Source organism: Sminthopsis crassicaudata, chromosome 2 (assembly GCF_048593235.1).
Source record: "Sminthopsis crassicaudata isolate SCR6 chromosome 2, ASM4859323v1, whole genome shotgun sequence".
In the NCBI taxonomy this organism is placed as follows: domain Eukaryota; kingdom Metazoa; phylum Chordata; class Mammalia; order Dasyuromorphia; family Dasyuridae; genus Sminthopsis; species Sminthopsis crassicaudata.
Genome location: NC_133618.1, coordinates 656,626,482 through 656,641,479, shown reverse-complemented (window position 1 = coordinate 656,641,479; position 14,998 = coordinate 656,626,482). Strand labels below are relative to the sequence as shown.

At 33.4% G+C, this 14,998-nt stretch overlaps 1 protein-coding gene across 1 annotated transcript in view; it reads left to right on the top strand.

Moving 5' to 3' along the window:
• FAM149B1 (family with sequence similarity 149 member B1) overlaps positions 1 to 14,998 on the top strand; it is a 41,047-nt gene that overhangs the window by 820 nt on the left and 25,229 nt on the right. The window contains exons 2-5 of the mRNA XM_074296844.1: positions 1,834 to 1,938; positions 6,978 to 7,107; positions 10,512 to 10,654; positions 10,965 to 11,081. Of these exons, the coding sequence (XP_074152945.1) occupies positions 1,834 to 1,938; positions 6,978 to 7,107; positions 10,512 to 10,654; positions 10,965 to 11,081 (495 nt within the window). The remainder of the gene's footprint in view (positions 1 to 1,833; positions 1,939 to 6,977; positions 7,108 to 10,511; positions 10,655 to 10,964; positions 11,082 to 14,998) is intronic.

Genomic DNA, 14,998 nt, shown 5'->3' with positions numbered 1-14,998 from the left:
AATGGGCTATAACTCTGTTAATCCTTTTTAACCACGTGTTAACCTTTTCTCGCGTCTATACCACTTTTTTTCAAGGAAGTTATTAAAAATATGCCAGGGCAGCTAGGTGGCGCAGTGGGTAGAGCACCAGCCCTGAAGTCAGGAGGATCTGAGTTCAGGTGTGATCTCAGACACTTAACACTTCCTGGCTGTGTGACCCTGGGCAAGTTACTTAACCTCAATTGCCTCAGCAATTTAAAAAAAAAAAAAATTAAATAAATATGCATAACTCAGACCCATTGCCTTTCTAAGAGATCACACCTTCACAGGAAAAGAAAAAGGAGTCGTTTAACTTGCCTAAAACAAGGCAGAGCATTGCTCACACTTCCACAAGATATGTTAAGATCCTAGGATAGTCTTTATAGAGTAACTACAGATCCATTGAATCATTGATGCTCTCTGCAGCAAGCAAAGGTATTTTACTGTTTCATGGAAAATGTACTATATGTGTATAAAAGGACAATTGAGGAGGAATTCCCAATAAATACAAAAGACCCTCAAAGTGTTCTTGTTTGTTTGACATTATATCATTGATATCGAGCCCCAGAATAAAATACATAGTCACTCAGAAAAGTCTATCAAGCCACACAAGAAAAACTAAGGAAATGAATACATATATATGTACATGTCCACACTCATATATATACCCACATATATGTGTATTTACATATAACGTGTGTATACCTACACATGCATCTCTCATTATAAAATGCAATTGACATGTATTGGTCAACCTGCCATCTGGGGGGGAGGGAAGGAGGGGAAAAATTAGAACAAAATGTTTGGCAATTGTCAGTGTTGTAAAATTACCCATGCATATATCTGGTAAATAAAAATTATTAATAAAAAAATAAAAATAAAATGCAATTGAATTCACAATCCATTAATGGATGTATTTTGCACAGACACCGCAAATGAATAATTGTGTAGGTCCAACCAACAGAACAAGTTAGGATTGAATTTGGAAAATTATACAGTAGTTTCCATATTTCTAAGCTGTTGTCTCTGTCTCTGTCTCTGTCTGTGTCTCTGTCTCTGTCTCTGTCTCTGTCTCTCTCTCTCTCTCTCTCTCACACACACACACACACACACACACACACACACACACACACACACACAAAAAAAAAACCCTTTCTAATACCAGGATCTTCCTTATAATGCCGTGCACTTGTGAATCACAGAATGCCAATTATTATGAAACTTAACAAAAGCAGAGTCTCTGTTTCAGAACCAAGAATTTAATGCTTAAAATCTGGCTAGCTATTTTTCAGTTCATGATATTGTCATAAGTGGTACTTGTTGAAAGAGTTTAGATGCAAACTCATTCCTCACTGCTGAAAAAAACAACAACTAAAAACAAATTATTTACTGTGGATTTGTAGCTTGTGCTACAAATATAGAAAGGCTGGCAATTAATAGGCACTATCAATGTGCCTTTGTCTGATTTAGGGAAGTAATTGTCTTAATTTTCCTGCTTTTCTATTCTATTAAAAACCAAATGAAGAATCCCATTAGACTTTCAAATCTAGAATTTAACCTCTTCGTTTATTATCCATACCATTTTATAGCGGATACCATAATCCTCTGAAGCATAATAGATGGCTTTGTGATATTAAACCACAAGGCTTTGATCATTTGAATTCTTTGTAATAAGTCCTTTTTAGATGGAGTCACAAGCATGATTACCCCAAAGTTTGTTCACATGTAAATGGATGATAAGCTTTAAATCATCAAATTCTTGAAAAACATCCTTTTTTCTTTTCAGCTAACATAATATTGTTTTACTTTTTTTAGGAGAGGAATTACCAAAAATGCTTTTAGTCATCATCCCCTTCCAGAGCAATTGGATGAAATTTCCCCTATCAATGACAGCCATGAAAAAGATTCAAGTTACCAGAGGTAAAAATGCTAGGTCTTTCATGTTCATAGAACTTTTACAGATGACAATTTTGTTAAGTTTGGAAGTTAGTAACATGATAAATTACATATATACTGTTTACAAAGAACTTTATAGTTGCAGAGTTTGTATCTCATTTGATTTTTTTTTTACCAAAACATAAATTTTATTATATTGTTAAGTAGCTAAGTGTTCACTTTTTAAAAGTCTGCATACATAAGGGTGTGACTTTTTTTTTATATTTAGTATTCATTTTAAAATAATAGCTTTTTATTTTTCAAAATACATGTAGTTTCCAACAGTCGTCCTTGTAGAACCTTGCATTCCAAATTTTTCTTCCCCACTCTTCTTTTCCTTTCCCTTTCCCCAGATGGCAAGTAATCCAATATAGGTTAAACATGTGCAATTCTTCTAAACATATTTCCACATTTATCATGCTGCATAAGAAAAATCAGATCAAAAAGGAAAACAGGAATGAGGGGGGAAAAAAGAACGAGCAAGCAACCAACAACAAAGGTGAAAATACTAAGTTTTGGTCCACTTTCAGTCTTTGTAGTTCTCTCTCTGGTGAAGATGGCTCTCTCTATTAGAAGTCTATTGGAATTGGCCTGAATCACCTCATTGTTGAAAAGAGCCAACTCTATCACAGTTGAGCATCACATGATCATTTTGCTTTGTACAATGTTCACTTTTACTTAGTTTATGTAAGCTTCTCCAGGCCTTTCTGAAATTAGCCCACTGGTCGTTTCTTATATTTCTTATATTCCATAACATTCTTATGCCATAAGTTATTCAGCCATTCTCCAACTGATGAGCATCCACTCAGTTTCCAGTTTCTTGCTACGAAAAGGACTGCCACAAACATTTTTGCACATGTGGATCCTTTTCTAACTTTTTTATGATCTCTTTGAGATACAGGTACAGTAGTGACACTGCTGGATCAAAGGGTATGCATAATCCCCAATTGCTCTCCAGAATAGTTGGATCAATTCACAACTCCACCAACCATATATTAGTATCCCAGTTTTCCTACATCCCCCTCCAACATTTATCTTTTCCTGTCATCTTAGTCAATCTGAGAGGTATGAAGTGGTATCTCAGAGTTGTCTTAATTTTCATTTCTCTAACCAATAGTGATTTAGAGCATTATTTCCTATGAGTAGAAGTGGCTTTAATTTATTCATCTAAAAATTGTCTGTTCATATCATTTGAGCATTTAGCAGTTGGATAATGGCTTGTATTCTTATAATTTTAAGTCAGTTATATATATTTTTTGGAAATGAGGCCTTTATCAGAAGCCTTGGATATAAATTTTTTCCCATTTTTTTGCTTTTCTTTTAATCTGCATTGCTTTATTTGTACAAAACTTTTTAAATGTAATATAATCAGAATTATCCATTTTGTATTTTATAATATTCTCTAATTCTTCTTTGGCCATAAATTCCTTCCTTCTCATACACTGATCTGAGAGATACACTATCCCTTGTTCTCCTAATTTGCTTAAAGTATCATCCTTAATGTCTAAATCATGAACCCATTTCGACCTTATCTTCATATAGGGTATTAGGTGTTGCTTAATGCCTAGTTTCTGTCATGCTATTTTCTAATTTTCCCAGCATTTTTTGTCTAATAGTGAGTTTTTATCCACAGAAACTGGATTCAGGGTTTATCAAACACTAGATTACTATAATCATTGACGATTGTATACCTAACCTATTCCACTGATCCACTCTCTATTTCTTAGTCAGTACCAAATGGTTTTGATGACAGCTACTTTGCAATATAGTTTTCGGTCTGGTACTAGACCACCTTTGTTTGTATTTTTTTTCCCATTAATTCCCTTGAAATTCTTGACCTTTTGTTTTCCAGATGAACTTTATAATTTTTTCTAGTTTTGTAAAGTAATTTCTTGGCAGTTTAATTGGTATGGCACTGAATAAGTAGATTAATTTAGATAGAATTATCCTTTTTTATTATATTAGCTCAGCACTTGATAGTCTTCCAATTGCTTAGATATAACTTTATTTGTATGAAATGTGTTTTGTAATTATATTCATAAAGTTTCTAGCTTTGTTTTGGATGTAGACTCCCAAATATTTTATATTATCTACAGTTATTTTAAATGGAATTTCTCTTTCTATCACTGCTGGACTTTGTTGGTACATATGATGACTTAATGTGGGTTTATTTTATGTCCTGTAATTCTGCTAAAGTTTTTAAATGTTTCTAATAATTTTTTTAATTCTCTAGGATCCTCTAAGTATACCATCATATCATCTGCAAAAAATAGTCATGCTAAACTACATTGGTCATGTTGCAAAAGAAAATGCACCCTAATACAAAAAATATTAAAGAATATCGAAAAATACACTTTAATCTGCATTTCAACTCTTTCTTTTCTGAGAAAGAAGATGGACATAATTTTTCACCATAAGTCTTTGGAAATTGTCTTGGTTCATTGTATTTCTAAAAATAGTTAAGTCATTCACAGCTAATGATTGTACATATTTTTGTTACTTTGTTCAATTTTCTCTTGGTTCTGCTTATTTCACTTTATATCAGTTCATGTAAGTCTTCCGATGTTTTTCTGAAAGCATCCTGATTTGTCATTTCTAATAGCACAATAGTATTCTATCACAACTACATACCACTACTTGTTCAGCTATTCCCCAACTGATGACAGCCTCTCAATTTCCAATGCTTTTTCACCATAAAAAAAAACAACACTCCTATAAATATTTTTGTATATACAAAAAAAAAAAAAAAAACCTCCTATAAATATTTTTGTATATACAGCTTCTTTTCCTTTTTAAAAAATTCTCTTTGGCATATAGATCTAGTAGTATTGTTGGATAAAAAGTTTGCACAGTTTTTAAGCCCTTTGGATAGAGTTCCAAATTGCTCTTCAGAATAGTTGGATAATTTCACAACTTTGTATTTTTCCCACATTCCCTCCCATTTGTCATTTTCCTTTTCCTCGTATTAGCCAATGTGATAGATGTGAGATGGTACCTCAGAGTTTTTTAAATTTGTAGTCTTTCTATTCAACATTGATTTAAAGCATTTTTTCCGTATGTCTAGAGATAGCTTTGATTTCTTTGTCTGAAAATTGCTTGTTCATATCTTTTGACCATTTATCAACTGGGGAATGGCTTACATTTTTGTAAATTTGACTTAATTCTCTATATATTTGAAAAATGAAGCCTTAATCAGGCATATGCTTTGTAAATTATTCCCCTGTTTGCTTTCCTTCTAATATTGGCTGCATTGGTTTTGTTTATGCAAAATTGCGCTGTTTTACATTTTGTTATCCTCTCTATCACATTTGATCATAAATTGTGATGAAGAGAACCATCTGCACCCAGAAAGAGGACTATGGGAACTGAATGTGGATCACAATGTAGTATTTTCATCTTTTTTGTTATTTGCTTGTTTTTTGTTTTCTTTCTCATTTTTATTTTTATTTTGGATCTGATTTTTCTTGATAATTGTTGAAATATATATAGAAGAATTGCACATGTTCATATATTGGATTACTTGCTTTCTAGAGGAGAGGGTAAGGGAAAGGGAAGGAGCACAAGGTTTTGAAAGTTGAAACCTATTTGTATATATTTTGTTTTTTGATTAAAGCTGTTTTCAAAACATGCACATACATATTTCTACAGTTATCATGGTTTGGCATATATTTTGAAAATAAAAGGCTATTATAAAAAAAAAAAAAAAGAATGATAAGTTTTGTTTTCTCATTGCCTGTTCTAATTCCTTCAATTTCTATGTCATTTGATCTTTACATTAGCTGTGAAGTAGGTAATGAAAATATTTTTACTACTATCTTACTCAAAATTGAGGCTTTTTCCTGGAAGTTCAGTGGGGTTTTTTTTCCAGTAATTTATTTTTTTAATTGACTTTTTTTTTTTTCAATCAATGAAAATGAGTTTACCCCTCTACTGAGAAAGCAATAAAGGAAAGCTCCTTTTATAAATGTGCATAATTGAATAAAAACAAATTCTCACATTTAGGAACACATTTATGTCCCCCTAAAATGTCTTAATCTTATTCTGAATCCACCTCTCCATCCAGAAGAGGGTAGCACATTTCATCTTGCATCCTCTGGAATTATGATTTGCCATTGCATATATCAGAGTTTCTAAACATCCAAACAATTTATATAACAATATTAATAAGAGAAACAAGATGTTTCTCTTATTAATATTGTTATATAAATTGTTCCCCTAGTACTGTTTACTTTACTACTTCAGTTCATATAAGTCTCCCCAAGTTTCTCTGAAACTATCTCTTTTATCTTTTCTTATAGCACAATAGTATTCAATCACATTCATAAACCCATATCCTTAGCTTCTAGATCTTTGAGTCACCACAAACGAATAACTGCTATAAAGATTTTTGTACATATTGGTCCTTTTCCTTTTTCTTTGATCTCATAATGGTATTTATGGCTTTATTTCCAATAAGCTTTTTTTCTAAAGTTGAGGCTTTTTTCATTTACCTCTGTTTTTAATGTCATCAAACTTCACTGTTACTTGGTACTTGGTAGTTGTAAGCAGTGTGCATATTGGGAATGTTAATACATTTTAAGTAATATTACCCAGGAGATTGTGATCTGAAATAGTTTTTCTGAAATTTCATTCATTTTCCAGAATATATGACTATATTTTAAATTGTTGCATTAAATTCTCAGGCTCTTATGTGCTCAGAATAAAATTATTTTATGCTAAATGTTAAAAAAAAAAAGTGAGAGAATATTTAGAGTTGATGAGCTTATGCAGTTACATTATTTGAAAATGAAGATATTAATAACACTTTATATTAATGATTTCCACTTATTACTGTGACATTATAATTATATTCAGTGCTGGTTGTCATGGCACCCTAAAGTGCCCTGTAACCATGCAAATTGTACATTTTAGAAATTTTCTATTCTGCCTCTGGGAGCACATTTGTATATAAATTTCTGAAGTTTATTTTGCAAAAGCATGAAGATGTCTCAATTTTTTTTTCCTTTCTCAAATTGTGAATTTAGTGAATCTGACATTACACAAGAGTCACCTTTTACATCAGCTGATACTGGCAACTCACCATTTGCCTTTCCAAGTTATGCGGGCACAGGAATCTCCACTGAAGGCAGCTCAGACTTCTCCTGGGGATATGGTGTGAGTTCACATATCATCAGTCTGCTAGAAGAATTTAGAGGGTAGGAGCTAAAGCTGAAAGTCAGAATTGACCAGCCTTCCTCCCACATTTCTTGATGTACTGCTACGTTAAAATATACTATCATATAATTGTGCTTCAGGACCTAGTATCTTTAATTGTTATCTATTGTTATTTAAGAAATTTAGCATTAACCTTTTATAGATCCGGAGGTTGAGTGACAGATTCAAGCTGAATTGATAATTAATTTATGAAATTATGAAATGGGGCAGGCACTCCCAGTTCTTTGGTACTTCCTGAGAAAGCCCACGATGGCAGAAGGAAGGCAGGAAGTGGGGCTGCAATTATGCTTTAACAAGGCACAAAGAGTACAGAGACAAGTAGTGAGAGGATTACAAAGGCAGATGGTATGAGGATGGAATGGGAGGATGAAGGAAACAAGTAGTGTAGGGAAAAGAATAGGGAGGAGGAAGAGAGAGAATATTACTCTTGTAACCATGGATTTGACTTGGGAGCACTAGGCAAGCACTAGGCAACATGGTCCCAATGGAAATAGAAAAGTTTGGGAGTGGGGATGGGAGTGAGGGGAGAAGAGCACCCAGATGGCTTCCCTGATTCAGCACATATTATCAGGATGGAAATTTTGCTACTATATGATACAGTTTGTAATTTATATTCCTTTGGCATTTGGGACAGTTTGTAATCTTACTATTTATAAGCTTACTCTGTAGACTAGAAGGGAGTAGAATGGTCAGGGAGAGTAGGACAAGATATGGTTTTAACACAAAGCTGAGCAATTGGGGCCCCATTACAGAATCATAGAATTTCAGAATTGGAAGGAACCTTAGTGTCCATCTTAGCCAAGCCATACCTCTTAGAGCATCCCCATCACAGTATACTCAGTAAGTGCTCATCCAGCCTTTTCCCAGAGACCTCTGGTAAAAGTGAATCCACAACCTCTCATTTCATGTTAGCTCTGATAACTGGGCAGTTTTTTCTTACATCTAATCAGCATTTGAAACCTCTACTTCTTGCTCTTACTTCTGCACTTCAAGCCTTGCTTTTCTTCCTCAGGACAGCCTTTCAGACTCTTAAAGACAGCTGTGATGTGCCCCTTCATTGTCTCTTCTCCTGGTCCTGTTTAAAACCCTTCAAGTCCTTCAACAATCCTCAAATTATAAGTATTCAAGGCCTTGCACTACTATTTTTACCCTCCTGTGGATATTCTCTTGATTATCAATATTTTTCCCAAGTTCCCAAGTGCTGGGACTAAATATAGTACTCCCATTGTACTCTGCAAGTTAATAGAAAAATTGATATCTACAAATTCTTCTTCCTATTGCCATTATTGCTTTGTTTTCTTTTAGTCATCAAGGCAAATTCAGTCTGATAGTTTTAATTCTTCTCCTGGCTGAATAAGAGGTGAATGACTTTCTGTTGAGTAGTAAGAGTAGTCTGACAGAAATTTAGTTCTACTGTTTTGACAGAATATTAGATTTAGAAGAGACTTATCTAGTCCAGACTATATCTGATCAGAAATTTCTTCTATTATATCCTTACCATCTGGCCATTCAAATTCTGAAGATCTTCAGGGAAAAGAGTCAATTTCTAAAGCAGCTCATTCCACTTTTAGATAGTTCCAATTAGGCTTAATGTAACTTTTATCTTTGATAAATTTGATTTATCTTTGATAGGATTCCTTCTAATCCTGTCCCAAGGACCAAGCAGAATAAGTCTATTCCATATTCTTGAGAACAGTTAGTAAATATTCTGCCCTAAATCTTCTCTTCAGACCAATTATCCCTGGTTCCTTAAACTGTTTTTTTATACTGTGATCTCTAGTCTCCTTCCCATCTTGGTTGCCTGTTTCTGAATGTAAAATGTTATGCCCAGAAGTGAATACTTTTTTAATCCAAGGGTAGAATGCTATTAATATTTATCCTCTTAAAATTTATTATTAGATTTGGCCTCTCATTTGTCTCAACTAAGTACTTTTAGATCCTGACTCTCATCCAATCTGTTATTTATGCCCCAGCTTCTTAAACTGTGGTTTGCAAACTCATATGGGATCTTGCAACTGAATGTGGGAGCCATGAAATTATGATTTATTATCAGTAAATGTTTGATTTGTATACCTATTTCATATACCTATATACTTAGGATCATGTAAAAATTTCTCCAACAAAAAGGGGTTTCTAGTAGAAAAAAAGTTTAAGAAGCCCAATTTATACTATCAGTTTGTACAATATGCAAATTTGATAAGCATGCCATCGATATATCTTTATCTAAGTCATTAATAAAAACATTAACTAGTTTGGTACTCAGGAGAGATTCCTGATTTACTACACCAGAGATGATGACCTATTAATGACATTATGAGAAATTTTAACAAATGCTAGCTGAAATCTCATTATATCAGGTATACAAATATTCCCTTTATCTCTTAATTAATAAGTTTTAAAAGAAGGAAATCAGGCTGTTCTGCCATTACCTATTTTTTAATGCAGGCATGCTGGTTCTTAATGATCATCTTTAAGTTCTTTTAATACCCTGGAATATCATTCATCCAGAACAAGCATTTGAATACATGAAGGGCAAATAGTTGATCATTTATTATTTTTCTCACTTATCTTGGGTTTCATCTCCCTGTTAACCATTTTTATTCTTATCTTTCCCAGTTCAAAGACCATTCTCCATAATAAAAAATAAATAAATAAATAATAAAGTAAAAGTTAAGTAGTTATGCCTCTCTTCATCATTCAGTAAATCATCCCATTCACCATCTTCTGGCATATTTTATTTTCCTCTAGTATAGTACATAAAGTACATAGTAAATAAAGTTTAACAAAATTTCAATTTGAAGAGTTTTTCTTTGTAGGCACCTAGGTAATGCAATGGATAGAGTTTTGGGTCTCAAGTCATTGAGTTCAAATCTAGAAAACTTCCTGAGTTCAAGTCTTGTCTCTGACACTAGTCATTTGACCATTTGCTTCAGTTTCCTCATCTGCAAAATGAGCTAGAGAATGCTTCTTTCTCCCAAGAAAATCCCAAATGGGGTCATACAGAGTTAGATATGACTGAAATAACTGAACCACAGAAGTTTTCTATATGTGTAGCCATGGTGTAGGTAGAATTTTATGTTTTTCCCTTATGTTTATTTCCATTTGAAGGTTAAAATTTGAAATATGAATAAGTTTTTTTTTTATGTCCTGGTGTAATTACATTAGAAGTTATTTGAATAATTTATATACATACTGAAACCATCAAGTAATTTAACTTATCTCATATAGAAATTTGATAGCTTTTCAGATTGAACAAATATTTAAATGACTTGAAAAAGTTTTTATGAATTTAACAGATCTTAGACCTATCTGGAAATGATTTTTTGGGGGATATTTATTTTTAGGAACTTGACCGAAATGCCACAGAAAAAGTACAGTTGTTGTTCACAGTCATTGATGAACTTTTATATGAGCAAAAGTCGAGCATCCATACAAAGGGTCTGCAAGAAGAGTGCCAACAGTGGACATCTACCTTTCCTCACCTCAGGTACTAGGGGAAGAGAGCAGAATCTAATAGATCCTAAAAACAGAAAATTACATTAAGGGGCAGCTAGATGGCACAGTGGATAGAGCACTGGCCTTGAAGTCATCAGAATCTGAGTTCAAATCCAGCTTTGTGACTCTTAACACTTCCTAACTCTATAACCCTGGCCACAGCACTTAACCCCAGTTGCCTCTCAAAAAAAGAAAAGAAAGAGAAAACTACATTAACAAAAAATTCTTGTATTTTGATACCTCAGTGGGATTATGATATGTGAACTTGGATCAGTTACTTTATCTTTTTCTTTAATTTGAAGGATTCTGGGAAAGCAGATAGTTACTTCTTGTGAAGGTTATGGATTGTATCCTAGGTCTCCATCAGTTATTTCAACCTCACATGAAACAAATTTGAATCAAGAAAAAGAATCTACTGTGTAAGTAGTAGAAATTTTTACTTGTGGTGAAGCATGAAGATACTTATCTCTATCATCTACTATTAAGTAGCAATAGTTAGATGTTTAAGTTTTATTATAGTGAACCTCATGAGATTATCTATATTGTTTAGTTGCATTAGAATTTTGTTCTATGAAATATTGTGTTAGTGAGCTGGTATCATCTATTAAAAAGCCACCCTCCCTTTCCCCTTTCCCCAGTTAGCAAATGATCCAATATATGTTAAATATGTGTGATTCCTCTATACATATTTCCACAAATATCAAAAACATTAATTTGTTATAAAAAATCTTAAACCTTAATTTTTAAGGAATTTTCCAGCTGAAGGCTATCACCTATTGACCAAAAGTAGCCTCAGTCTATCAAGTATTGTAAATGTGGAAATATGCTACATTTTGGTAGCTATGAATGTGATGGCAGAGGATTTCTAGGTAAAGAGGAAACAGAAAAGGGATTTTCTTGTTGCACAAGATTTATGATTTCATCTGGGTAGGGGACCAGTCAAAACCTATTTTGCAGCCTGCAGTCTTAAAGCATTGTGTGTCGTGGCATATGAATCAAGTCACTAAGCTCTGGGTTCAAGAACCATAGCTGACATTCTGACTGTGTGACTCTGAAGCAAAGCACTTGTTAGTATCCCAGGTGAGGAAACTGACAAAAACAGCAAAGACTGAAACCACTCAGTGATGGTAATGTTGAGAAAGCAAGTAATTTTTTACATTGTTGTTGCAACTGAAGAATGGGGCAAATGGAACAACATAGCAGTTATAAAATGAGAACGCCCAATCTAATCATATCCTCAGATCTGCCAGTTCTATTGTACATCTTCTATCCAAAGCTATTAGTAAATAATACCCTATTTACTAAAGAAATAAGACCCTACTTGCACAAAAATAGTTATAGCTGCTTTATACATAATTATGAAAAATTGAAAACAAACATCTTCAGTGGAATGGTTAAATAAATTTATTTTGGCAGATCCATTCTATCATAGATGTGATCTTTCTTCCACCACTGCAGATCACAGCTTTTAGCAATGCCTCACTGTCCAGTGCAATTGTTCTTGATACCCTTTTTAATGTTAGGATATTAGGGTGCTGCAAAAACAATGGATCTAAAGGATCACTAAATACAGAAGAGTGGACCAATAAGAAATGAATAGAACAAGGTTAACATATAATACTTCAAATAGCAGTAATTTCCTTTGCCTATGTGGTATCACCACCCCTGAGAAGTTAGTAGATGGTCTTTCAAAATTATTATGTCTAAAAAATTCATCGTCCTGTAGCCAGCATAGTGATGAGCCTCACCAGTCTTGGCCAGGTTGGTCTTTGGATGACAGATATATAGGCTCTCACTAGGCTTTTGTGAGACTACCAGAGATTATGTACCATCCCCACAGCCTTCAAGGAGCCAGGGTCATCCCGTGCCATGATGAAGCATCATAGTAGGATTTAAATAGGTCTATATTGGTTGTGATCACATTTTTAAATATGCAAATAGTTAAATTTTAAGGATTTGATTCATATTTGGTTTAATTATTGATATTTGTTGCATGTTGAGTTATAATAACACATTTTTAGAAAGATAAATAAAGGTACTCCTTCACCAGTGAAATGAATGATGATTAAAAATGTAAGGTACATCAATCAAATTTGCAAACAAAAATCCTAAAATCCATTGATCTCAGGGAAATGAGGGAATGAAGTACATGTTATACTGTAAATTGCTGTAGTTTTTAAAGAAAGGTTTTAATTTGTTTTAGTATTTTCATGGGTCTCATTGATGTGACTATTCTTTCTATAGCCCAACTATGTTTTCTCATTTTTTTGTCATTCTTTTCTATACTCTTTTACAAATCCTTCAGGTACGACCTACTTAGTGCACTGGAAGATTTCTTCAGTCTTTTACTGTTTCCTCAATGTCAGTTCTCATACTGCCCATCTTTTTTTCCTTTATGCTTTTCTGCATTCTAATTATTCCAGTTTGCCAAACATTTACCATGTTCCAGGTACTATGTGAGATGTGGAGATTAATACCTCCCCCAAAAAATTAGTACCTGCCTCTAAGGAGTTTGTATCTTACTTGAGGAAATGTATGCATATAAGTATTATATATTTACTCACGTATATCCAGGTGACTGAATATGAAGTAATTTGTGGAACAGAGATGAGAAGAAAGTACAATTGGAATCAAGAAAGACTCTTTTTAGGAAGTGGCACTTTAATTGAGTCTTAAAGAGTTCTAATAATTCTAAGAAATGCAGAAGGGGAGGAGTAGCATCTTGTACAAGTGAGGCACAAGATGGACAGTTATACACAGGAAAAAGCAAATAAACCAGTTAAGTAGCAACATGTAATCATTGAAGATTTTCAAGAATTGATTTGGTCTATTCCCTGTTTGGTGGAATGCCTTTCACTAGGAATTAACTAGCAATCAAAGTGCATTTATTAAACACTTAATAGCCGCCTCACATTGGGGTCAGCATTGGGAATGCAGATACAAAAATTAAATCATTCTTTCCTTTGAGGAGCATGCATTACATCACAGTACACAACATGTGTATATAATTATGATGGCTAGACTTTCTGTAGCATTTTAAAGCTTGCAAAGCATATTATGTACCATGAAATAATTTAGGGAGTAAAGTAATACTAGGAAACCAGGTGGCCAGGAAAGCCCTTCTAGGATATAGTCTTTGTGCTCAACTTTGAAGCAAATTGGAATTTGTTGAGAAATAGTAAGATCACTTTGACTGAACTAAAGAGTATTGAAGGTGAGTGAATAATGTTTATTAAATCTGGAAATATACATTGGGAATTAGCTTGTGAAAGGTTTGGTTTTAAATGCTTAACTGACTTAATTTATTTGGCTAGACAGCCCCAGATTCATTTTCTCAAAGGACACATTACATAGCTACTTTTCATAGACCCCTACTTTGGAAGAGTTAACTGGGCCAACAGAGAGGAATGCTAAATTTACCCATAGCTCTTCTTGAAACCTCACTATGCAAAACATAGCAATCAATTCCTCTTCCAGCCAATAACTTTCTTTTCTTCACCTTTCTATACCTTTCTTCAAAGAGGTGTAGTCATTTTAATGTAAATACATATAAAGGTGAAAAGAGGATCAAGAAATGATAGAGGTTAGATGCTTCTGGGCTACACAGAAGTCTGATATACTGAATTAATATTTTCTTCAAGAAGAGTCCAAAAAGTGCTGAACATGGGGAAGATTCCAGAACAGCACAGAACAAGAATGACTATATTTAGACTTGAAAATGACTATTAGCCAGAATGGGAATCAATTTAAAATCAGCTGTCTCTGTGTAATCAGATAAACAAATAGAGCAAATTGACAGCAAGTTAAATGATAAAGATGAGAATATATTTCTTATACTGTTCTAATCCAATCTACTTAAGGTATTGACTGAAAAGTGAAATTAGAGAAAATTCAAAACATTGACTCAGATTATCATCATTTTTTCTTAAGAGAAATTTAACTGATTTAAAAAGTTGCCCCCTATACAAGAGCTCAAAAGCTTTTCCAGCAAGCACTCAATGTTCTTGCCAAGTGGAACTTATAAAATTCAAACCCAACACCAATTAAGAATATAAAGTCAAAGGCAAAATATTATGGGGAAGAGTTATAATGAGATTATAACTAGTGTCCAAAAAAGCAATTTAAACTATTGGAGATAGTAATCAGCTTGCTAAAAAAAAATTTTTGTGTGTGACACCCAATTAAGCCAGATAATCTTGAAAGCATTATGGATGTAACTGGAAGAAGAATGACTAATAAACATGAAAAGGAAAAAATTTCCAGTATTTCTTTAGTAGTCTGTTTCCATTGTCAGTGCTCCTGGATGCACCACACTTCACAGGATTACAGTTTTGCA